Source organism: Marmota monax, unplaced genomic scaffold (genome assembly GCF_021218885.2).
Source record: "Marmota monax isolate L192 unplaced genomic scaffold, Marmota_monax_Labrador192_F-V1.1 WCK01_AAM20220418_F8-fsc00252, whole genome shotgun sequence".
NCBI classification, from domain to species: domain Eukaryota; kingdom Metazoa; phylum Chordata; class Mammalia; order Rodentia; family Sciuridae; genus Marmota; species Marmota monax.
Window position 1 is genome coordinate 1367062 of NW_026692478.1, and position 26586 is coordinate 1393647.

Genomic DNA, 26586 nt, shown 5'->3' on the forward strand with positions numbered 1-26586 from the left:
CTGTGAGTCGTAAAGAGTGCCAAAATAGTACTTTGGTGGTGGCAAAAAATGAGGAGTCAGGTTCCCTAAACAGTGTTCTTTCTCATTCAGGTAGGATTATGAAGGGGATTTTCTTTCTCTTGTTTTCTCTAGTCCTTCTATCAGCCTGCTCTCCAGGACATTTCCTCTTGGGACTATCTCAGAGGTGTTCTTCTCTGTTTGTGAGCTTTTTGAAAATTAGTTCAGACCTGTGTCTTTTATTAGATATGAATCCATTCACGCTTGGGAAATGGCTTATGGCTGAAGGAAATCCCTACCTCTGTGTCTGTGGCCTGGAATAAGCACTTTAAACCCTTAGACACAACAGCTACCTGAAAAGCATGTTCCATCCTGCGGTGCCTCACGTGGGGTGGCCTTGCCATCTTACCATGCATGGCTCACAGACTCACAGGCCCCCATGTGCCTTCCAGACTGCCTTCGGTCTCCACTCTGTACCCAGGACTCAGTTCCTGCCCTTGACAAATTTAAGAAACCAGTGGGTGAGACAGGCCTTGTCCACTCTTATCTCTGTCATCCACTCACTTCTGAAGCTTTAGTGCCTGTTCCAGCTCTCTGGCCTGAGGGAGGGAGAGGTCTTCTGTGGGAGCTGCAGAAATTCAGGGAAGTTTCCTTGAGGGGATGAGTAGCTAAATGTAAGGCTTAAGATCAGAGGAGAAAGTCAAGGGCATTCCGATGTCAGGTGATGAGAGCAGGGGAAGGTGTTAGGACTCAAAAAAGTAATAAATGTTCCAGTGACAAAACCTGTCAGGTAAATAACTATAGGTGAAGAATGTCAGTTTTCATTTGTCAGTTCTAGCAATGAGCTCAGCATCCTCTTAGAGTGCTAGGCCTGTCCAAATACTTGGGGATTCACAGGCTGATTGAGGTATAACAGAAGGAATTGGTCCTTCTAATTCTCCATTGTTTGTGTACCTGACTTAAAAGGTAACAAGGTTCTAGCAGTGCTGGGCCTGCTTTTGTGGAGTGGCAGGTGAATTGAAAACCCATATGTGTTAGAGTTGTCAACCAATCCACTTGTGGCCATGGGCCCTAGTCAGAGATACCACCTGGGTGAGGAGGCAGAGCTGTGGAAAGGAAGGCGGTCAGCCAAGCAAGTACTTGTTGTCAGCCCTGGACAAGGTGCTGAGAAGTAGAAGGGCAAGACTGAACCACTGAGGGCAGCCCCTAACCTCCATGTAGTAACCTGCAGGCAGCCTCTCCTACCAGAGGGAGCAGGGCTGGCTGCAGAGTCAGGGCCTTTGTTCTAAGATGCAGAGGTGCAAAGAGGATCAGCTGCCTGCAAGGTGCCAAATGCTGGCCAGCACCCGGGCCTCTCAGGTTACAGATTCTTTACTCTTAACACACATTCATTTAAAAGCAGGTGTGTATGTTTTCTTTTGAAAATCTAACCATGCACTCTTGCAGATTTGATTGAGTATGCAATCATTGGGCTTCTACTGAGTACAGATTCTTGCTTTGTCTTTTATAACACATCCCCTAACTTTGGAACCATCACCCGGAGAGATTTTTACCTGTGCAGACTGAAGTGTTTATATTGATTCTTCGTAGGGCTTGAGAAGAGGGAGGGGTCTCCACAGTCAGAGCCAAGCAGGGCAGCTGGAGAAAGTTAGTCCTGCACTCTGAAGAGTTCTGAGCTTCTTCCTTTCTCCAGGTGCCTTGAATTCTGAGTTCGGTCCTTGGCAAGAAAAGTAAACCTTTCTTGGCTATAAGATAGCTCTTACCAGTGCATATAGGTACAGGCAGGAGAGATTTTTCAGTAGGCAAATTCTTTTTGGTTGCATGTTGCCTTTAAAATTATATCAGGAGAGAAAAGCCCTGCAGAGAGTCACCTGGATGAGGAAGAGCATCCACTTTATCATGCCTTAAAATGAGCAGATAGGAGCTGGTAAGGTTTGGCAGTGGGGTTGGGGATCTATTAGTGGGTGAGCTCATGTGAAGACTAGGGCCCCTCAAAGTTTGGGGTCACTGGAGGGAAAGTTTCAGATTTGCTATGGGCTTCTGCCAGGTGCATCTGTTCTGCCTCTTAGACCCCGGTGTCCTGTGTTTTGTACTACTCCTGTGGTATTTCCTGCTTTGGGGAGGAAAGTGCCTTGATGAATTTAATCACATGATAGTGTTGGAGGTTTAATAATGCCAGGTGGATTGAACTGAGTATATTGTGGGTCAGGCTTGTACATAAAACAGTTATGTAGTTGGGATGTGGTTCCTGCCCTCAGTGGCCTTACGGCCTAGAGAGAAGAGGGTAAGTAGAATAGAATACTGCTTGACCGAATGGTCAGATTTTGTAATAGCTAAGAACTAGGGGCCATAGTAGTGTGGGGAAGGCAATAATTCATCCTCGGAAAGGGTCAAGGAAAGCTATGGAGAAGGCATAACACGCTGTCCTCCAAGGAACTGCTGGTGGTAGTTTGTTAGGCAGAAAAGATGGGCAGAGGATGTTCTAAGCAGAAGTTGTCTGCATTTTGGAGAGTGGTGCGTCTCTTTGTGGTTAAATTGTCTGGTGTATGGTGGTGAGTGTCTGGAAATGAGGCTGATAAAGTAGGCAAAGGCCAGTCACCAAGGGTCTTGAGTGCCATGGTAAAGAAGGGAGACTATGTCTGTTGGCAGTGGGAAAACATGAAGAACCTATTTTAAAATGTTCTGTCACTCTAAATAATTAAATAAGCAAACAAATAGAAGAAAAGGAGATGATGAAGAAGACCTCAAGGTCCAAAGGAAGGAAGTACTAATGGCAGAACTTCAGGCTTTAATGGGTGAGATGTTTAGGAGAGCCTACGAGTAGAGGAGAGAGAGAGGAGGCCCACAGTCTTGTCTCTTACGAGATGGCTCAGGGTGGTACTGGCTGGGTGTGGGCCAGCTCAGGGCCACCCACTTGAAGGAGGCAGGCCTGATGAGGTCCCAGCAGCCAGGGAAGGGGCCATCTGCTGCGGTCAGTGCCCCCGGGAAACCTCTATGCTGGGTGTGCTGAGCAGGAGCCAGAGCCTATAATCAACTCATACTTGGGTCACCGCAGAGCTGGTCATTACCAAGAGCAGTCGTCATTAGGAGCTGTCATAAACCGCTCTGACTTTTCTCTCCTGAGCTTGTTAGTGGCCCAGGCAGGCAGCAAACACAGTGTTTCTGGATCCCGCCCCATAATCGCTGGATTGGAAATGACATTAGACAGGGCCTGGGGACTGGATCAGCTCAGGTGTCTCAGGCTTCTCTGGAGGAGGGAGGCAAGAGAGGATGCAGCCAAATTAAAGGATGAGGGTCATAGCATATAGATGGAGTGTGTGTGTGTGTGTGTGTGTGTTTACATCTCTGTGGGTGCATGAGTATGACTGAGATGTGTGTGAAGTTGCAAGTGAGCAGTGTGTGATGCAGTATTAGTGTTTGCACATGTATGCTAAGTCCGTGAGGTGTGAATGTAGACACTAGTGCATGATTGTGGGATGGTGGATCGTGTGCATGTGGCCCTTTTGTGTTTGTGTGTGGGGGCACAGTGTCGCTGCCAGCTGCTTACAAAGCTCAAGGGGAGTCCGTCGCAGCTGGCTGGGCTCTCCTAGGGTTGTGGTCTTCACTCATGGGACCGGAGGCTTACTTCTTCCTCCACTGCTTCACAGAGAGGTCTTTGAGAACATGCTGCTAATTCTCCCTCCTCAGGAAGGGCTTTAGAGAAGCCCATCCAGGATTTCTCTGCAGTGGGTTGACATTGTGCAAACCAAAGGCCATCTTTACAAGGCTTAGTGTTTTGTTTTTTACTCCAAATGCTAAATAGACCTGTTTTGTTTAGGTTTTAGTATTTTCAGTAAATCTGTTTAAAACTGCTGATTTTCTGGGTAGGAGTCACTTCCTTAACAGATTCCAGTGGTTAGCAGGAATTGTCCTAAAGGGCATGGTGTAATCCTTAGGGTTTTTTTTTTTTTTAAAAAGCATGTTGGAAAGAACACATTAAGTGTTAGGAGTCAGACCGGCCTGAGTTCAAGGTCTGGCTCTACCCCCTGTCAGTGCAGCCAAGATACTTATTCTCTTTGTGGCTCAAAGGTTTATGCACTTGTTCAAAACCAAAATGAAAAATTTCTATGTTAGGAGATAAAATATGATGCAACCCAAAATAACACAGATTCTGATATCCTAGGATCCGACTTCAGTGCTGCCTTTCGGACGTGGGCCAGCCAGTGAAGTCTTTGAACCTGCATCCTTAAGTGAATTGATAGGTCGCCATTGGTGGTCTCTCTGGCTTCCAGCTTAGAAATAATGTGGTTTTGTTGTATAAGAACTCTGTGACTAGGTTTCTTGATATTATATCTTCGTGGACTCCCCAGGCATATCCACTGGAAATTTTTGGACTTCTTAGAAGCCTTTGTCTAATACCATGGAGTGGAGGAAAAGTGAATTGGATGCACACACTGAAGAGTTAAGTTGGGGATGGAGTTAGAGATTGTGGGACCATAGCAAAGGACAGTTTATCATATTGTATGATAAGAATTCTCTGACCAGGGTCTGGGTGGCTAGCGGATGTCCTGACCTCAGCTGCCTCTCCTGGGGATGGTCCTTACATATGGGATCCCTCTCCTAAATGTGTCCTTGAGCTTCTTGTTCTTCCTTGTCTACTCAGAAACCCAGAGATGGATGGCATAGGGACCTCTTCACCTGCATGAGGTTGATAGTGCCTTTTAGAGAAGCAGTTTGGAAACACAGAAAAAGTATTCTCTCAGTAATTGCTTTCTATAGAATTGAGGTTTTTTTTTTTTTTTTTTTAATTGAGATTTTTATTTCAACCTTTATGGAACGACATAATTTTTTCCCCTCATTTTTTAACTGGTGCATTGTAGTTGTGCATATTGATGGGATTTGTTGTTACATAGTCATACATGTACACAATTTAACAATATAATTTGACCAGTATCACTCCCCAGCATTTCCCCCCTCCTTCCCTGTCTCCCTCCCTTGGTCCCTTTCCTCTATTGATTTCCCTTTGATTTTTAGGAGATCCATCCCCAGCTTTGTTTTCATTTTTCTTCTCTTGCTTTCACATATGAGAGAAAGCATAGGACCCTTAACCTCCTGAGTTTGACTTATTTCACTTAACATGATGGTTCCTAGTTCCATCCATTTTCCTGCAGATGGCATAGTTTCATTTTTCTTTATGGTTGAATAAAAGTTCATTGTGAATATATGCCACATTTTCTTTATCTGTTCATCTGTTGGTGGACACCTGGGCTAATTCCATAGTTTGACTACTGTGAATTATGCTGCTATAAAATGGGTATGCATGTATCACTGAAGTAAGATGTTTTTAATTCTCCAGGGTAAATACTGAGGAGTAGCATAGCTGGATTGCCTGGTGGTTCCAGGCCTAGTCTTTTGAGGAAACTTCATACTGATTTCCATGGTAGTTGTACTAATTTATAGTTCCACCAACAGTGTAAAAATGCTCCTTTTTCTCTACATTCTCTCCAGCATTTATTATTAGTTGTATTCTGATGACTGCCATTCTGATTGGTGTGAGATAAAATCACAGTGTAGTTCTGATTTGCATTTCCCTAATTGCTAATGATATTGAACATTTTTTCATGTATTTGTTGGCCATTTGTATTTCTTCTTTTGAGAAGTCTCTATTTAATTCATTTGCCCATTTAATAATTGGGCTATTTGATTTTTTTTGGTGCAAAGTTCTTTGAGTTCTTTATATATTCTAGATATTAATCCTCTGTCAGAGAATAGTTAGCAAAGATTTTTTTTCCCCAATTCTCTTGGTTCTCTCTTCATATTCCTAATTGTTTCCTTTGTTGTGTAGAAGTCTTTAAATTTGATTCCATTCCTGTTGGCATTATTTCTTGAGCTTTAGGGGTCCTATTAAGAAAGTCTCAGAATTGAGTTTTAATTCCTATTCCACAATTTGCCTGCCACATGAGTTTGGTCAAGTGCAGTTTCTCTGAGCCACAATTTTCTCATCTGCCAAGTGGGGGATAATCATAAATACTTCACTGAACTGATATTCGAACTGTATAGATTGTATTAGCATCCTGGAAACTACAAAGTCCAGTTATATATGACATGTTACTCACCCTGTGGTGGCCGAGTCACAATGTGCCATCTTACAACTCTTCTCGGCATCTCTACAAAAGGCCTCCTTTTAAGCAGGAGGTTCATGGTAATGTTTTTCTTAGAGGAGCTTAAAAATAATTTTGAGCTTATTAAAATAGAGGCTGAGCTAACCATATGCATCTCTTGTGGGCCCTTGAAGGGAGCTGATATTAACAGAAGAATCAGATTGAAAGCACTGGGTAGGAGAGGAGGCTAAGAGGATCTAAACTTGAGACCTTGTCCTCCAAGAGGGGCCAGTATCCACAGCAGACCTTGGGGCAGATGGACATGCCTGGGGGCCATCAACCTTTTGTAGCAAATGACTAGTACTTTTATCAACATTCTCAGTGCTCTTCCTCTGACCCAGTTCTAAAAGTGCAGAATGAGCACTGTGCATTCCTTTAGCTTCTGGTGGCTGTTGGCAGATATTTTGTATAGGCAGGATCTGTGAGGAGGACAAAGTAAGCTACCAGGCCCCTGGTTTCCACACATGGCAGTGTTAGGTTGACTCCTTTCCAGTTTCTAGGCCTGGCAGTCTCACATCTTCTCTTCAAATGGACAAGCCTGCATGCTTCAGGATGTCTACCTCTCAGGATTACAAATGTCAGGATGAAAATTGAGAGAGCCGAATCTGTCTAATCCAGCAAAGAGAATACTTATTCTGCATAGCTGATAGGACTTGACTTGTTGCAGTGATAAAACTTTGTTCAACAAAGGGGATGGGCTGTCTGGTCATCCAGTGGGGGCTGCACTACAAGAATTATACAAAGGTACAATGGCCTCTCATCTGTGATACGAGAGAACTGCCTTGTAAGCCAGAAAGCATGATGTCAAAGGTCCCTTCTAACCCTTCAAATCCCATGATTCAGGGATTTTCCAAGCACCTGCGGTGTGTCTTCTGGTGGGTGACTTCTACCCAGAGGCGGTTGTGTTGGTGGGTGAAACTTTCTTCTCAAGGGGGATGTAAGATGATTTTCTTGGAGAAGATGGAGGAGTAAATGGGGTCCTCCAGCTCATGAGATCACTGGCAGTGTAGAAATCCTATCCTTAAAATGTGTTTTTCTTCAGCCCCTGGCCTCACAAGTAGACAGACCGCTTTGATGAGAAAAGGGACAACACCTGGATGTGCAATACCAGAAGGTATGGGTTCTGAGACTTGCAGATGAAGACTAGGCAGCTCTGAGCCTTCTAATGGTCATGACTCTGGGGAACAGCTATCCAGTTGCCAGGAAGGGGGCCTATTGGATGGCTTCCTGCATCCTTCCCCCACTCTGTCCTTCATGCAAGCAAAAGCACCTGGACCCCCCACCCCCCACTCCCTGTGCTTCTCTGGGTATCAGTTTTCCTTGTGAGTTTGAAAAAAAAAATTTTTTTTTCTTTTACAGTTGTGTGTGATGGGGTGGGGGAGGTGGTGAGAGGGTTGAGCATGAGGCTGCCCTTCACTGAGAAAAGAGTAGAATCAATATATTGTGTTGATTTTTTCCCTGTGACTGACAGCTCTTTGCCTGGAGCCTTCTTCTCTTACAGACTTAATGTATCTCCTGGCAGATTTCCCTGTTTGGAATGGTTGCTCAAAGTCAAGAGCAGGCAAGCCTAGGGAAGCACAGGGGAGCTTTCCCGTTCTTTTGCTCACTCTCCCCATCCCGGCTCCCTTTCCTGATGCTCTTTGGGAGTTGGATGGTGTGAGGAATCTGGTTTGGATCAGCTGAAGGCCTGTATTCTCCTCCTTGCCATCCAGGTTCCTCAGAATGAGAAACTTGGATTGGGCTGGTGTTTGGAAGCTTTTCTTTTCTCTCTCTCTCTCTCTCTCTTTTTTTTCTAGGGAGTTCTCAACCTGGAAATTCCTAGTGGCAGCAGGATCAGAGGGGCACATCCTCCCAAAACTCTAGCACAAGGCTTGTGAGGTGGCCTGGTGAGGTCATTGGGCCTCCTGGGCTTGCTTCTCTGGTGGTGCTGTGAGCACTTTTATCTGTGCTAGTTCTCTGCCTTCTCTGGATGCTTGGAAGACAGGGTAGGGACATACCTGCTGGATGAGCCGCAGGGGAGCTCAGTGAATGGTTTCTGAATTGGACCCGAGACTGCAGCCTGCTTCTTTGTCTGATGAGTGGTCCTGGGAGGAATGAGGGGCCCAGGGCAGTTCTGCCCAGGATCTCCCTGAAGTGAGAGGTCCGGGAGAACTGTGGAGGGGCCTATGGACATGGCTCTCCTCTTCTATTACAGCCATATTTCTTTCAGGAAATGATTTATCTGATAACGAGCTGGGGTTATACTTCTTCAGGCTGGAGTGGGGCTTTGTTTTCTGGGGTTTGGCACTTTGTTCTGGCATTGAAATAGGGAGAGGACTGCTTGCATTTAGAGAAGGAGGGAGCTGGGGGGGGGGAGGCAGTTTGAGCCCTTGGGACTGCAATCTAAGGGACTTCTGGGACTGTGCATGTGTGTGCCTGCGTGCACGTGCATGTGCACATGTAGGAAAATATAAGAGGAAAAAGTGTAGGGAATGAAGGGAAGGGAGCAATGGTGCCTGGGGATTCAGGGGTCTGTCCTGGGTCTGCTTGGCTGCTAATGCCTGAGTGATAGGTGGTCTCATTTCTGTTCTGGGCCTTGGTGTTCTGTTCTATAAAATGAGACTCTGGTTACATGGCCTCTTAAATCCCATTCTGTTTGAAAGATCTGCATGTTTGTCCCAAGTTAGTGTTCTTTAAAATGGGGGTGTATGTAACTCAGTGGTACAGAGAGCATGCTTAGTATGCGCATGAGTCTGGGTTGAACCCCCAGGAGCAGAAGAAAAACAATGGCATTTTTAAACACACTCAGGCCATTAAGCAGCCTCTTTTCTTTGAGGGAAATTTTTACCATGGACTCCATTATAGAAGAACAGCCAGCATGAGCCACTAGGTAGTAAGAGGAGGGACCCAGGGCTGGTTGGTGTGGCCATTGCTTACTCTGGGGGCACATCTGTGGGATATATGGAAGATTGTCTGACCTCAGGGAAGAAAGAGCAATTATTCAGTGAGAAATGCACTCTGTCCTTTCTCCCTGCACTTAAACATCAGGTTTTTTACCAAAATGTTCCTGGCCTTGCAGCCTATGGGTAGGAATGATGTCATTTTTACCCAAACCAATGTTAGCCTATTAGCCTGCACTTGTTTGAGTTCTTCAGTTGCTCATGAAGGGCTTTGTGCGGTCTCTAGGGTAGTGGAGACTCTACTCCCTGTGCTGCCCTTTGTGGGCTCCATTAAATGAGCAGCTACTGTACCCCCTACAGGTTGAAGCCAAGATCTCTGAGGTTGCCTTGTTTGCTGCTGCCTTGAGCTGTTGTCTCCATTGCTGTTAGCCCAGCTCCTATAGAGCTGCACCCATTGCCATGCTGAGGGTCCCTGCTAAATGCTCTCAGCAGCTGTGGAGCTACAGTAGTGCTATTCCTGGTGTCTGAGTGGGATCCTTTGTGGCAAGGGCATCCAGCAAGGTTGCTTTGCTCTGATCAACAGCTCTTTAATATATTTACGTAGTACTTCTGCCTGCATTAAAAAAGGGTCTGGCTAAGTTGCTAAAGCTGGCTTTGAACTCACAATCCTCTTGCCTCAGTCTCCCAAGCTGCTGGGATTATAAGTGTGTGCCAACTCACCTGGATGTTTTTAATTCCATAAAAATTAGTGCTGATGTGGGAGGTTTTTGCAAGCTCAGTTGCTGATTTTGGCCTGCTCCTCTGATCCTGAAATTGGATTTGTTTTTCAGTGCATCTTGAGAATGGCTGAAAAGCCATCTGGTGTTTACCTGTTGCATTTGCAAGGATGATTTCTCTGGGTTTCCTGTCTAGTCTCCAAGTCTGTCTGACATAGAGGACTTGACATAGTTCCAGGAAAAGGCCTGACAATCCTTCCACTCTCATTTGAAAGGGAGAATCCACAGACTTTGAAGGGAGACAAGGAGGAGAAGTAAGGATACCTACCTGGTAGTCTCTCTCATTGTAACGCTCATTAAGGGAAAGTGCTTTTTGTTGTAACCAAGGAAAAAAGCAGCAAAGATGTGACTGTGTCCTGAAGCTCAGCAAATAAAGATCTTGAAATCTTTGTGCCAGAAAGAGAGGGAGAAACAGAATTGGAATACATGTTTTTAAAAAAGTCATGTCATCAAAAGCAAAAATCTATGTTAAGCAGTGCTTCTATGTGTTGGGTGGCCTGGAATTCTCATGCTTTTGGGAATGGGGTGAAAAAAAAAAATGAGATGATAGACAGTCACAGATAGCTTCTTGAGAGACTGTAGGAAAATGAATCCAAATTTCTAAAGCTGGAGTTGTTTTGGCTAATTAGAGTAAAAAAATATTTGTGTTTCTCTGCGTCTTCTGAAGGCAGAGCAGTACTTAAAAATGAGATAGAAAGTAAGGAAAATAAAGTAAATGAATGAATGAATAAAATATAGATTAAAGGTATAAATCAACCTGTCAATCTATCTATCTAAAATGTATTTGGTGGAGGAAATTGTAGGTATGTGATAGCAACCCAAGGTATGCCGTCACAACTGGCAGACTCTGGCTTCTGGTACCTACTAGGAAGCAAAGAGCTGTTTAGAATATGGCAGGACTCTGCAGTTTAGACTCTGGGGCCAAGAGGATGTGACAAGATCTAATTTCTAACATTACTGCCAGGGGCTTTGTGAATGGAGTCAAACCCAGAGCCCTGAGGTATGCACATCTAACCACTTGGGGTGACAGGATATCTGCCACACAGCCAAGGCAGGGACAATGAGGTTCAGACATAGATAGGGCAACTGATAGTTACCGCAAAAGGCTCAGAAAGCAGGCCCAACAGGGTGACAAGAGGGGACCCCACTGTGCCCCTGGCACTGAATGCTCTAAAGGTTTCTAGTGTTCTTATTGCCCCAGCAGCTCATTTCAAGCTCTTCAGACAAATAAGGACCCTTTAAAAATTCTTTATTTATTTGTTGATTATTAAGCACAGATATGCACTTGCCAGATACTCTGGGGGATCATGGTCAAGGTAGACTGCAATGCCCGAGAGCAAGTTTGGGAAAGAATCCTAGATCTTGAGGATGCTTTTTTCTCAATTGGCCGTGTCAACAAAATTCTTCATCCCTGAGGGTGTGACTCTGAATGCTGCACATGGGCTATGATGATAATTGGCCATAGCGTGTGCTATCTGAAGCATGATTTCACAGCAGACCCACCATTTGTGACAAATTGGCACCACGGCTGTTATTTATATAATGTGTCTGTATACACATCTGTCCACAAGATGTAATCTTGTCCTGATGTCTGTACAGCATGTGACAGTTGTCAGGATGCCCTCCCACTCACCACTTGTCTGAAATCTTTAGATGGTGGCCAACAGCTTGAACATTTTGTGTTCTGAAGTGACTTTGCTAGTATTGTAGCTATGACTGTGTGCAAGGTGACATTTGTCTTCCATGGTCCCCTGCCTGTGGCTGTACCAGTCATCATCCCATGCTGAGAAAGTGAGAGATGCTGCTACCCTGCTCCTCTTGCACCTCCATGAAGGGCCTGCCTGGCATCCTGGATGTTGTTGGCTTTGTGATGGGGAGCTTGCAGGTGAGGTCTGTGAGGTGGGAACATAAAGGGGATGAAATCACTGGGGGTCTTGGAGAAAAATTTGGAGAAAACCCCCAGACCGCTCCCCACTCCCTGTGTGGGGTGGAAGCCCTTGTATAGGATGCAGGAGCCTTGGGCCCGTAGCAGGAGAACAGGGAAGAGGAACTCAGGGAAAGTGGGAGGCCAGCTCTGAGGGTTGACTCTGTAAATCAGTAATGGCACTCCCACTGGGGGAGCTGGGGGCTCACAGGACTGTCCCATGGTACTCAGCCATCACCCTAATCCTGGATTTTGCCTGTCTTCAATAGGAAGAGAAGTGCTATACATGGAGGATACTGTGATCCATTAAAAGAAAAGCTGTTAGTTTTGGAGCTAGGAACTTGGTCAGTAAACCTAGAAAGCATTTGCCTTCTGAACAGTAGGTGTACATTGAGAGTTGAGCCTGAATGTTGGCCCAGTAGGTGTCATGGGCTCTTGCAGGTCTCTCTGTTGTTACTAAGTCTTTGCTCTACCACTCGACTTCATGCAGGTCTCTGGAGTTGTCCCTCTCCTGGGGCCAATGTGGTCCCATGGGTCAGCAGCCTCCAGAGCCATAGGAAGCTCTGTGTTCATTTCTTTTCAATAGGTGGCTGTCTTGAAGAAGCAGGAAAGGAGAGCAAAGTTGGGGATTTATGAGTTTATGTTGCCTTCGTTTTTCCTGAACTATTTGCTTTCCTTCGGCTCTCAGGTTCTCAGAATCCCTGCAGTGTTATTTGTGAGTGAGGGTTCGGATGGGTTGAGAGAGAAAAGACTCAATGAGGGTCAGAGGACCCAGAAGCAGAGGACCCAGAAGGATATTCAGCTCAATGCTGATAGCCATGGCTGCCCTGGATGCGGGCCGGCCAAGCTTGGCAGAGAAGAGGAACTCTAGTAAACAGGGACAGTGCCAGCCTTGAGACAGGGCTGGTGCCTGCTACAGTTCACTTTTTAGGTTCTTGGCTTCAAACAAATCCATTTCAGGCCAAGAACGATTTCACCTCCAAGAAATTAGAGGAACATCCGTCCTGTTTGGTGCATGTTGTCGTCCAACCTGACGTGTCTATTTCTGGGGGGCCTTTGCAGGGTGGGTGATAGGAGAGCCGTGTGTGTTCTGTCCCCTTTTTATAACTGTTTCCAGGTTTGCAGTGAAGCCAGGCCTGCCTGTCTGATGGATGGGAATTTATGTGTCGTGGGCCCAGTCTGGACTTTGGTGCTTGCCAAGGGTCAAAATTGGGGCAGGCTGCCAAGGCAACCTCGTCTTCCCAGCGTCCCTGCTATTAGCATAAAACCCAGAAGGGCTGAAAAAAAGAATAAAAGGGAAAGAAAATGTAAGTGTAGAAAGTTGGATAGATAGGCAGGGTCAGGTGAGTGAATGAGCAAGAAGGAACTTAACCTATGATTGGGACACTCTGAGCGGTTTGGTGGGCTTGGATATAGAAAGAATTGAATGATAGTTCGAATGAGGGATTTGGGGCATAAACTTCTTTTTTAGTTTTCTTAGCAGAAGTTTATGATGAATCACTGGAATGTCTCCCTCTCTGAATCATTTTATACCTAGAAAGCCGTCAGAAGTGAAAAGGGCCAGTGTGAGAAACCCTTCCTTGGTAAGGCATTGCACTATTCCTGCACAGAGATGAATAAGGCTGGCAGGAACCTGCAGTGGGGAGGAGGACATAGAAGGTACACCTGGGAAATTATCATGCAAAGGTTGAGACAGGAAAAGCCATGAAGGTCAAGACTGGAACTGTCTAGGGGCTTCCTAGGGAAGATGGACTATAGCTTGTGTTGAAGAATGGGGAGGAAAAGCATACATTTTACCTGCAGTGTACTCTCTGCCTTTAAATGAACTGGACTGAGAAACTAATAGAAGGAGAAGAGCTGAGGTATGCCCATGGCAGCCACTGTGCAGAGGCACTGGATTCACAGCTTCTTCAGGGGGATCCCATCTCAAGGGGGGTGGGGGATGCAGCACCTGCTCTAGGTCTCTTCTTGCCATCTGTCAAATGAGATGGCATACAGCCTGCTAGACATGCTTCAAGTGTTTCAGGTCCTTCTCTGGGGTTGTCCTTGTGTTTAGACAGCTTCATGACCAAGATCAGTGCTATTGGGTCTGGGCTGAGGTACGTGCAATTGAAGTATTTGGGTGATGCGAACAGACAAGTTTTTTTTTTTTTTTTTTTTTTTCCCCTCTTGGATGGCCTAGGCTTCAATATTGAATTTCAATGACAGAAGAAGGAAATATGAAGATTTAGATTTAGATTGCCAGTGATGGTAGGGGAATAGAGATGACTTGCCTAACACATTTGTTTTGAAAATGGCTACACTAAGATCCACAGAAGTAAAGTGATTCATTCAAGTTTATACAAAAAGTTAGTAATGGGTTTAGTCAGCAGGCATCTGCTGACTATGGATTTGGGATCCTTTCTTCTGAAATGTGCTGCCTGTTGGCTATCAGAGCCTTTGTTTTCTGACTTTGCAAGTATCAATAGCTATGCAACTGATGTCTCACGATCCTTAGCAATTCTGTAAATGGTGCTACACCACATTGCCCGGGGTCAGCTGGGTTCTTGGACATGCTATGCTGATCTTCCTGCCATCAGTCTCAACTTCTGTGAATCTGAGGGGCTGCCCTGGGTCCCTGGATTGTTTAAACATCATTCAAGAAAGAGTCCTTAAAATGTGCCACTGTGAATAACCAAGGTAATGATTCAGAGAACCCAACCTATTCCCACCCTCCAACCCTTTAAACCAGTGGTTCTCAAATGTGGTCACCAGCTCAGCAGCATCAATCTCTCTTGAGAACCTATTAGAAATGTGAATTCTTGGCCCTCATCCCATTGCTTCTGAATCAGACACTCAGGGGTGGACCTCAGCCATCTGCATTTTTAACATGTGATTTTGGTGGTGCTCAAGTTAGACCTTAAGCATCTCTCAGAGCTGGGGGAACGACTCATGGCTTTTCCAGTTCATTAGTTCTGAAGCCCACTTTCCCACTCCTCATCTTTATCCTTCTGAGAGACCATCTCACACGTCAGCTTGCCATTTGGGTGAACACCAGGAGGTAGAATGAAAAGAGATGGAAAACCAGTGACCCCATGGTAGGAACAGCTGTTTTTCCTTGGCAGATTTGCCTGGACTTGGAGCCATGATTCAGTCCATCCTAATGGTGGATTCTAAGTGATTCTTCACTTCTCCTCTGTCTCCTGCTTAGGGTTGGGAGCTGGCAGGTGGAGGTGGTGATGGAGTGCCCTGGGAAGGGAAGATCCAGAGCTCTACTTTGTTGTCCTGTGAGACCCAAGCCCTTGCTACCAGTGCCACCAACACACATGCTTTCCCAGATAAAATCACACAGGGCAGTACTTTGCTCTCAGAGTGGGTTTTTGTTTTGCACTATTAGCTTAAATCAGTAGGGATTTAACACAATCCACAAAGTCAAGCAGTTAGGCAGTGGGATTTTGGATGGTTGAAATTGATGCTGCTTGTGTGTGTGTGTGTGTGTGTGTGTGTGTGTGTGTGTGTGTTGAGTGTTGGGGAGCATGTAAAGTTGCCACCTCTACCCTCCTGCCTGACCACTTCCCTAAGGTGTCCAGGATCCAGAAAACAGGACAACTTCAATTTAATAATTTGCCTCAAAAGAGTCACTTAAAAGCATTTTCTACATCTGCTTCTTATAGATAAGAGGGGAAAAAAAGCTGTTTTCAATCTTTTTAGGTGTATTTTTTTCTGTAATGTATGAGCTATAGTCAGTAAATGCATGTAAATATGCAGCATGTGGTTTGTGGTCAGGGGAGGGAGTCTGAGTTATTGTGACAAAGTGCCAACTCCTTTCTCTGCTAAGCGAATTAATGATGCCAAACACCAGCTCCTGCTGGGAACAGAGAGTTCCGTTAAGCTGCCATCAGGAGGCCTTTGTCACTAGGACTCATTTGGGCCCTAATGCCTCAAAGCAAGCTCTCCATGGTGCCCAGACCCTCTGCTGAGTGTTGGAAAGAAGCAGCAGTCTGTCAGAGCCAAGGGCCCTTACCCAGTGCTGTTCCCCAGTCTCATTTGCACAGTTGATTTGAGGATGGTGCTTTCTGCCTCGGGCCTTGGAGTCGCCCACCCAAGATTTGTGAACCATGCAGAGGAAGCACAAAATAGGGTCCCTCTGTCTTCACAGCTTAGCGCAGCTTTGTTATCTGAATAGACTCTTTCACGTGGAGGCTTCGTGTGGTAGGAGGGCTATGGGTCTTCAGGCGATGGGTTGCCCATCTGTGTGCCCTTCCTGATTCAAGTGGCTGGCTGACCCTGGATGGTGAAAAGCCACTTTGTAAAGAGGTTACCTGTCTCTGTGACTGGCTTACCCTCCTCCTCAAGTCATCTATTTGGAATCTTTGGACCTCTCTGAAAGAGAACGCCATTTAGGAAAAAAGCAAATCTCTTCAGAATCAGGATGTGAAGTCTAGTATGTGCCCCTGGTTGAGTTTTTCATTGGCATCTATTGGAGAGAATGTATCCAAGGGTTGGTGCAGTGTCCCCACAGTTGCTGGGACTCTATTCATCTCCTCTTACTCTCCTACTCCTACTAACATTCCAGACAGAGGAGCAAGGAAGTAGGTGGGAGTCACAGCTGTGAGAACCTCCAGCTGTATAACCTCTGCAAGTTACTTTTGAGCATCATCCCAAAGAAGTTTAATGTCCCTTCTAGTTCAAAAGTAAATAATCCACATTCTACACTCTAACCTAATTTTTTTTTTTTTAGTCTGAAACTTGATGAGGATTGACTAGACCTGCAGGTTTTCTCTCATTCCCTTAAAACAAAACAAAACAAAACAAAACACCCCCCCCTCACAACCAAAAAAACCCAAAAGGTCAAAAGAGCAGAATTCTTACTCAAAATCCCTAAGAAGTTTCAACTAAAGCCAAGTTGCTGCAGTTGACTGGAGAATGGATGGCCTGAAAATGTAATCTCTTGTTTCTTTAATGATCTCACATTTTGTGATTCATTTATATTTTTATAATTTATTGGACTATAAACTTTTAAAAAACCAAGTATTTTTGCTTCCAAATAAATTCAGTTTAGAAAGTCAAATAGGAATAAATGGCTTTGAATAAAAAATTGCAGTTCATTACCCCATGCCTTCTCACCCCAAATTCCCATGACCCCAAAATAATAATTTTCAACTATTTTAGCAATTTCATGCGATATTTAGCAAACTGGAGCAAATATATGACATGTAAGTTGTTTGATTTCTTGATTTTAATGTTTAGACATTATTTAATGATATTTCTGTTATTGAAGTTAAAGATTTCTCTCCCTTGCACTATTTTTCCTTTGTAGTTGTAACATACTTTGACTGAGTTGATATTCAATTTTTAATTTATTGGAGTTATGCAGCTATCATTTGTAGCCAAGCCATTAAGTATACTGCATTTACATTTCGTTTCTTTTCACCTGTGTATGTGTGGGTGTGTGTTTGAGATACTAATAGTCTAATTTTATTTGTCCTACTTCTTATGTTCATGTTATGAATTCGGCCTCTGCTTTTTCTGGCAGATTTTTCATCAGACCCTCTGCCTGAGCCCTCTTGCCTCAGTTTCAGTCTGGATTGATTGAGCTTTAAGCCCACTCTGCAACTGTTATGGAAAAACATTCTAAGCCTTCTTTTTGCCTTTTTTATGTTTGATCTTGCTTGAATGCTTTCTGTTCTTATTTACTTCTGCATTTTTATAGATTCTTAAGCTACATGGGAGATAATTTTGTTTTTAATCCTGTAATGCCTGAAAATATTTTTATTCTATTCTCATATGCTGATTGATGTATTCAGCCCAGTGTCAAATTTTGGGATTTTATTTATTTATTCATTTAGTTTTTTTTAAATGGTACTGGGTGCTAGGGATCAAACCCAGGGCCTTATACATGCTAGGAGAGTGCTCTACCACTGAGCTACGCCCCCGGCCCTTAGGAATTTTGCAGACATTCATTCATTATCTTATAGTTCCCTAGTGCTGGCTATTGAGAAATCTAGTGCCTGCCATTCTGATGCCTGATCCTTTGTATTAGATATATATTCTCCTCTTCTCTAGAAGTTTCTAAATGTCATGGTTCATGTGCTGGATACTGTTTAACCTGGGAACTCATGTTCTTCGTTTATAGAAAACTTTCTTGTATTATTTCTTTGATATTTTTTTTCCCATTAATTTTCTTGGTTCTGTCTTCCTGTAATACTTTTTATTCAGATCCTTAGATATATGCTCTGTCTTCTCTTTTTCCTATTTCTTCTCTCTTGGTCATTTTGTTCAGTTTTTCAGGAAATTTCTTCAATCCCATTTTAAAGCACTTGTATTGATTTTTTTAGTTTTCATCTTATATTTTAAATATCCAAGTATTCTCTCCTGTTCTCTGATGGTTCTCTTTAATAGCTTCTGTTCTTGTTTTATGAATGTAGTATCTTATCTAATACTATCATTTTTAAAAGTTTTCTCATGATTGCTGCATTGTCTCTGTTATTTCTGAAAGAATTTTTTTTTTCTATTTGTTTTGAATGTTTTGGTCTCTACCATTCACATTTAGAAACTTTCCTTATATCCTACCAATTTTGACTGAATTTGAATTTAAGAGTGAGGTATGAAATTGGAAGCTGTTTGTTTATATGCAGGGCCTATGAGTTTTGGGCCTCATTTTGGAGGTTTTCTTGCGGGGTGAGGGTGGGGGCCCATATGTCTTTCCTTTGGAGCAACTAGTTTTCTTTAGAGGAAAAGCATTCAGTCTTTTGCCTGGGTGATATAAATGTAGTGTTCTAAGATCTGAGGGTCCCGCTTTTTACTGTGCAGATTTTCACTTACCCCTTTGGGGTCTGTGTAGCACTTTACCACCCTTCTTCCTATGTTCCTGGTTTAAACCGTCTGTATAGAGTAAACCTATTGGCTACTCTTGAAGCTGGTAAGGGAATGTTTTCTTGGATTCATGACCTAGGGGAGTGGACCTAAATGTCCCTATACAGACTTTATACCAGTCCTCATGTTTAATATCACCTCTACACTGGTATGCAAGTGGCCCCAGTCCATGACCACTTCTGGATCCTGCAGTGTGGATCAGCTTGATTCTTATTGGCATCTCTCTTGTAACTAGTTAGATTTCAGCATTTATTTTCTCTGGCAAGCCAGGTTCCATCATCCATTTGCTTTCTGGTATACAAAATGTTGTTGATATATTCTTGTTTCCCTTACCATTTTTGTGCCTATGTTTATAACTTTTTTTAAACTATAATCTTAAATTGATTTCAGGAAGGAATGGAAATGATTGTACATGCTCAATCTGTTTGGCCAAAAGTGGCCAGTGGTAACTCTGTAGGTTTCCAGGAGTCTCGTGGTTGTCTGTATGGCATGCCTTTGTTTTTTTTTTTTTTTTTTTTTTACCTCCAGTTGGTTTTTAGCTCTCTGGAATTCACCCTGGCCCCTTCAGATCCTGGCCTTCCATAGGGCACCAGTGACCCTAATCATCAAGTCAAGTGACCTAATTTCAGACTCAAACTTCTTCAGCTTTGGGGGTTGAGGGGCATCACCTTCATTTAAAACTGCTTCCTCCTGTGGCTTTTGTGACACTGAGCTGCCTGGTTTTCTTTCTTTCTTTCTTTCTTTCTTTCTTTCTTTCTTTCTTTCTTTCTTTCTTTCTTTCTTTTCTTCTTCTTTTTAAAAAATCTTTGCATCTGATGACTTTTACAACAACTTTTCTCCTTGCTGTCACTCCAGCAAGGGTGCTTCCTGGGGTTCCCCACTTCTCTTCTTTTCTCTATACCCTTCATTGTAACTGTTATCTGTAATCAGATGAGTCACAAGTCTGATTCGTAACTCAGCCCCATTCTTACTTTCCCCATTATTTTCTTTTCAGATCCCTACAGAAATTTCAGATTATTGGTTATATAAATGGCTGGCCCCTGGCCAGTGTCTGCCTTGTGTCTAAGCACTGTGTCTAGGTTATGGGAAGAATGGTGGCTCCATTAGTGAAAGCAGGAAAGTCAGGAGGAATCGATAGTTTTGAAGAAAGTATGGGTTTGGAATGAGTGGAATGACTTTTCTGATTTTCATCTCAGCCTCAGAAATATGGCCAAACTTTGTGGGAAGGCTATCAAGGAAGTATAATTTGTGAGCAAAAAATATGGTTTGAGTGACTGAAAATGCAGTGAAGCTTTAATGATCTACTCAAACGTAAGGGATTATTTGTTTTCAGATGGCTGAGAAAGACCCGAAGTCCCTAATTGCAGCTGCAAGTTTTTGGTTTTTAAGGTTTCCGGGTCTCTGAATTCTTGCTGACAGTAATAGATAGGTGGGAATAATATCTTACCCTTAGGGGATGTTAAGTTGTTAAGGTATTTTGTTTTAGTTCATTCTCCAACTGTAACTGAGATCAAGGGTCTGAGATGGAGTTTAGATGTAGTGTTATCTATCAGGGTGAGCCAGGCACATGATGATGGGAGGGAAGAACAAATCCAGGGTAGAGACAATGCTGGGGATGAACTGAGATGGTTTCTCAGTTTTGCCTAGCCTGGGATCCTCTGGATGGTAGTTTTGCCAGGCTAGTGGTCAGATTGTTCTGTATATCTTTCAGATGGAAAACTGAAACACTAGGTGTTTAAAACCAGATTTTGAGGTCACACAGAATCTAGGACCCAGAACTTTGGTCAGCTGTTGTCCCTACTTCTCCCTAATTTCTGCCACCATTGGCACTGTGGGCTCAGCCAGGGATGAAATCCCTGTGATCTAGCCCTGTCAGCATGGTGGACTGGGGAGGCACTCGTGGTCAGCTCCTGGCTATCCCTGGGCCATCACCCACCCTGTCCCTGTAGTGCCTGGGTGTGGCATGGTGGGGGGTGCAGATACATCAATAAGGCACAAGAAATCAACCTTAGACAAGTAATTGCGTATCCAAACATTGCTGGTAATCTGCATCCCTGAAATAAACCCTTGCATGATGGAAAGATGTTAGCAATTTCTGGCCATATGTTCCCTCTTCCCTATTTTCCCCACCTCAAAATAGAAAGTGATCCAAATGGCAAGAAGTAAAGAGTCTAATGCATAACACATTTCCATCATCTGATTTCCCTTCTCCCCTCGCCGTTCCCCCACCTATGTAAACTAAATTCCTTTACATGGTCATGGCAAAGAAACATTAATTTTTGATTTGAGTTGTGATTAAAAGCAACACAATCAAAAGAATGAAATAGTTTCCACTGAAGCAATATTTTAAACTGAGTCCTGGTACAGTAGGAGAGAGTATACTCTATAGGTTTAGGTGTGGGTTCTAATCCTGATTGTGTCTCTTGCAAATTGTGTCTCATGCAACTTGTGGCCTTGTGCTGCCATTGTAACAAGATACTAATGATGCCTATGTAGCATGGTTGCTGTAATAAACAAGGAGTCACAAGCAGAGCACCCATCCTATGTTTATCTATACAGCTTAACTCATGGCGGCTACTCAGTGAATAATCGCTCACTCCTCTGCAGAAAAGAGGATTCCTACATTGTCAGGTAGTGCACCCATTAGTCTCTCCAGGTGATGTACTGGTCACTCCTGTAGAAACACTTGGTTTCAAGCTTTAGACTTTGGGAAGTAGCTTGGGACTTATCTAATAACCTGGGTCACCTTTTGGAGGGTCTAAGGAGAGGAGCAGAATTGTTCTTACTCCCTTGCTTTACCTTTTGCAGTCTTTCTTTGATCAATGTTGTATTAGCCAGCTTTCTGTTACTATAAAGAGAAAAGGTTTATTTTGGATCACAGTTCTAGAGATTCCAGTGCATGTTCATTTGGCTCCATTGCTTTGGGTGAGGCAGCACATCATGGCAGGAACACATGACAGAGCAAAACCACTGACCTCAAGACCAGGAAACAAAAAGCAGCAGAAGAGGAAGGAGTTGACATCCAATAATCCCCTTCAAGAACATGCCTCCCCAAGTCTTTGCCCCCCCCCCCCACCTCCGCCAGTGACTTAAACACCTCCTACTAGGCCCTGCCTCTCAAAGGTTTCACCATCCCCCAGGAGTGCCAGGTCTTTAACACATGGGCCTTGGGGGTGCTCTTAAGATCTGAACCATAGCAAGTGCTTTCTCCCATTCCTATTTGCTCTGTTTTGCAGAGGGGAGGCAGAGATGAGATTTGTTTCTGCTTTGGCCTGGGCAATGAGTCTCTTCTTGCTGGTCCCTCACTTGACCCCCTTGAGAATTTTTCTTATTCAGTAAATCACACACTGGAACAGGTGAAGTCCTTTCTCAGTTGAACTACCACTTCATTCAAGGTTTGTAAGGCAACAATGGAAACTGAGCCAGGTGTGGGCCTGTGTGGGCATATCTGGGGTGAAGCCTCCCCTTCACTGCACTCCCACCTGTTGGTTCCTAGGTGCTCTGTCCACTATGGGGATAGGAACTAAGCATGACGCCAAACCCTGGGCAGTCACTTACTCAGGGAAGAGAGAGAGTGTGAAAAAACCAAACTCATTGGGAAGCTGTGCTCAAATCACTCCCGTGGGCTGGGCAGCCTGGGACAACTTGGAGGTCAATCTTAATCCTCAGCTAGAGCAGTCTGCTCATTAATACCCAGTTCTGACCTTTCTGCCACCCTTGGGGTGAGGCATTTCTCAGGCCCAGGCTATTATATGGGGCTTGAGTTAAGTAGGCATCAAGATCTGGAACTCCTTTTGTCAGAAAAAGAAAACAGTGGGAGAGGATTTAATTTACTGACTTTGACACATTCATTACAGATTTGCTCCTAGGATTTTTTTTGCCCTTCTTTTTACTTGTGGGTTAGCCAAGGGTGTGGTTTTCTAATCAACTAAATATTAAATAACAAAGCCTTTGCAAATGCAATTCTTCCTTTGCTAGGGTAGTCTCTTTCAGCCCCAGGAACTCTTTCATCACTCCATTTTAAAATGTGGGAAGAGTGTTTGAATTCCTCTCCCTTATTTTCTCAGTCCATTTAATGAGCACTCTTAAGTTTTGGGTTTGTTGCAAAGAATTTTGGAACCACAGAGTCAGCAAGGACAGCATCTTGATTAAAAGCGCACAATCAGACACGGTGCTGCCACTTGGATCAGTGTCCCCCAAAGGTCCATGTCTCAAAGGCTTGTTGCCTAGTCTGTGGAGCCACTAGGAGGTGGTGGAACCTGTAGGAGGTGGGTCCCAATGGGAGGAAGGTAGGCTATTAGGGCCCATATCCTTAAAGAGGATATTGGGTCCTCTATCCCTCTTCTTCCTTTCTTTCTCTTTTTGCTTCCCAGCCATCATTAGGTGAAAAGATTGTTATACCACGTGCCTCCACCATTAAGTGCTGCCTCACCAAAGCAATAGGGGGCAATTGACATGCCCTGAAACCTCTGAAACCGTGAGCCAAAATATACCTTTCCTCTTTATAAGTTTACTATCTCAGGTATTTGTTACAGTGATGGAAAACTGACTAACACACATGGATTTAAGTTTAGGATTGATGCTGGGCGTGGTGGCACACACCTGTAATCCCAGCGGTTTGGGAGGCTGAGGCAGGAGGATTGTGAGTTCAAGCCAGCCTCAGCAAAAAAGTGAGGTGCTAAGCAACTCAGTGAGACCCTGTCTCTAAATAAAATGCAAAAAGAAGACTGGGGATTTGGCTCGTTGGGCAAGGGAATATGGCTAATGGGGCAAGTGCTCCTGAGTCAAATGCCCAGTACCGCACCCCACCCCAATATTGTTTAGGATTGATGACTTTGGGCAAGTCAACAAGTCAAGCATTGTTTTCTCATCTCTTAATCGGGGAAAATAATTGTACCTTCCTTATGAAGTTATTAGGATCAATTGAGTAAATACATGCAAAAGAACCCTCTATAGCATGCCACACATCCTTATGATCACTGACTTCTTACGGAGTATAGGTGGAAACATTGGGTTATTAAAAAGAGGGCCTTGGTGATTTTTAATTCAGAAGATTTCAAAGGACATCCATATTATCTGGTGACTGGCACCTGAAAAATGATTTCCAATTTCTAAATACCTGGGGTTGGCCAGTCCTAGAGGGGAATCAATTGTGAAAGTGACACTACATAATTAGCGTGTCTACAGTTTATTGAGTGTTTCCATACTAACTTGTCTTTATCGATGGATCCTGTCTGGCCATCACTGAAGGATCTGGCCCATGGGTTAAAAACAATGTTAAGGGCTGGGAGTGTATCTCAGTAGTAGAATGCTTGCCCAGCATGTGGGAGGCCCTGGGTTTCTTCCCAGCACCACAAAACAAAACAAAACAACTGTCCCCACACACAAGAAAGACTCCAAGTTGTGGCACAGTCTGTAGAGAGGAAAAAAAGAGGAGACGGACTTGATGGGTAGGCCTATTCTTCCTTTCTGCTGGGGTTGTACTGAGAACAGAAGCAACCCTGTACCAGATTAGGTTTGAGGAGAGACCATCACCTAGTTTTATCTATCACAGCCTCACTGGGGCTTGCTCTGATCTGTCAGGAAGTCAAAGTCAAACGCACTAAGTCTGTGTTGGTCTTCTCAGCTGGTAGAACCTTAGTGGTACTTGTAAATGGTTTATTGACTAGTGGTGAGGGGACCTTAGCAGTACCCGCTGTCCAACTTCCATGGAGAGATAGCCATGAGAACTCTGATTTTGCCCTGCTAAAGTTGGATGTTGATATTTAATGCACCCAAGCCTGACAATTCAAAGCGTTCTTTAACTTTCCCTTGCTGAATGTGAGATGAGGCAGATTGTCTCTGCCTTATTTATAGGACCCAACTTTCAAGGAATTTTTGAATCTACTTTCTCTTAAAAAAAAAAAAAATCAGAGTAGGATTTCTTCTTTGCTGGAATTTATAACATTAGGTTACATGGATTAAATTGGATTGTTTGACCCCTTTCTTCCCTGAAAGCATCGTAGGATATTCTGAGTTACTTGGGGTTTACAAAAATGAAATACAATTTAGTTATGAAAATTTATTTGGAAGTCTTATGGTGCCCTATGGTAATTCCTGAGATGCCCTTAGACTCCATAAAATTGTAGGGGTCAGAATCAGCGGCATGGTGAGTGACTGAGACTTTGGTTTTCATTTCGAGAACTGCCTTCTTCTTGCTATTCCTCTCCACATCATCCAGGCGTTAGGGTTTTTGTTTTAGATGAAAAACTGTGTTCTAAAATGCTTTCTTTTCCCTTCTCTTCTTCTTTCCCCCATCATCTGTAGCACTGAGGATGAAAATCAAAGAAGTGAAAAAAGAAAATGGTGACAAAAAGATTATCCCCAAGAAGAAGAAGCCCCTGAAGTTGGGGCCCATCAAGAAGAAGGAGCTGAAGAAGCTGGTGTTGTTCCTGAAGAATGGGGCAGACTGTCCCTGCCACCAGCTGGACAACCTCAGCCACCACTTTCTCATCATGGGCCGCAAAGTGAAGAACCAGTACTTGCTGACGGCCATTCACAAGTGGGACAAGAAAAACAAAGAGTTCAAAAACTTCATGAAGAAAATGAAAAACCACGAATGCCCCACTTTTCAGTCGGTCTTTAAGTGATTTTTCACGGGGTGGGTGGGGGAGGGAGCCGTGGGTGGGGGTGAGGGGCGGGGGAAGAGCGGACGACCCTGGAACCCGGTGGTTCCCACACACTGCTCCTGTTGGTAGTGGACGTTTCCACCCAGCTGGCTCTGTTCTTGCAGATTCCCACTCCCTTCCCTTCGTAGCCACACTCCAGACCCCAGTATAGCCACGTCCAGGTAAGGAAAGGGCCATTTAGATTAGGAAGGCTTTTAAGATCTGCAGCGCCGAATAGCAGCCACTGTGCTTCACCCAGAGACAGAGTCACCAAAAATAGAAAATATTTTTTTGCCAGTTAAAAAGAGAGAGAGAGAGAGAGATTGGGCAAAAAGTGAGAGAGAGCATCTTTCCTAGTGTTGTTATAAATTGCTTTTGGATCTGCCAGCGAATCTGTGCCTCTGGAACTAGGAAATTCTGCTGGTAAATTGCATTGCTTTTGGTTCCAGATGACTTCTCTGTCTGCTTCAGATAGAAACACATACATCGCACTTGTTGTTTAAGATAAATTTTGAAAGTAATATGAAAAGCAGTAGGTAATATTGAAAACAAAGTTACTACAAGAGGGGTCATTGCCTGCTCTGCCCTCAGTTCTCTCATGGGATCCTCTTTTGATATGAATTGGCCAGTCTCAGATGCCCTGTGTGTGGTGGCTCACGTCGGCCTTGTATATGACTTCACTTCCACACACGTGTGGGGCTGCACACGTGCCCTCTTTCATGTAAGGAAGAGGAACACAGTGGGCATGAGAGAGATGAGGATTTTCAGGCATGGTTAGTTGTTTCCAAAAAACATAAAGAAAAAAAGAAAATTTTTTGAATGCTTCAGCAAATAACTAGTCAGGATAAATGGTGAAATTGGGTGAAGAGCTTCATATTCTAATTTCACATGTTCATTTCACATTTTAAAAGAATAGAAAGGACAACAAAAAACATACCGACTTTTCAAAGTTTAAAAAAGTTTACATTGAGCATTTGAAAGGTGAATCAGGACCAAGGTCTTCTGATCCATATGAGAAGCTCTTTCACTGGGCCTTTTCAGGTGGAGGTGGATTTGAGGTCCTCCTTCCTGAGTTCTCAGATGCCCTGGGGCTAACACAACACTGATGAAATTCCTAGCACTTCCCATCCTATGCTCTCCTGTGAAGGAACTGATTCCTTTAAACTTGGCTTCCTATAGATCAAAGAAATTCTGAATATCCTGCCTGTCTGACCCCTCCACTTTTTACTTTTGTATTTCCCCCACCCCATTTCTTTTGAGGGAAAGTTGACATAAATGTCCTCATTGAAGAAGAAAGTTTCAAAGGCAAACCATCTCTGCAGTTTTTTCCTAAGTGCCAGGAGATGTTCCTCAAAGCCGTTATGCCTA

The 26586-nt window shown here is 43.9% G+C and overlaps 1 protein-coding gene across 1 annotated transcript in view; it reads left to right on the plus strand.

Moving 5' to 3' along the window:
- The window catches only part of Sfrp1 (secreted frizzled related protein 1), a 40971-nt gene extending 15763 nt beyond the window's left edge, over positions 1–25208 (plus strand). The window contains exon 3 of the mRNA XM_046443123.2: positions 24878–25208. Within this exon, the coding sequence (XP_046299079.1) occupies positions 24878–25200 (323 nt within the window). The 3' untranslated portion in view covers positions 25201–25208. The remainder of the gene's footprint in view (positions 1–24877) is intronic.
- Positions 25209–26586: the final 1378 nt, after the last annotated feature.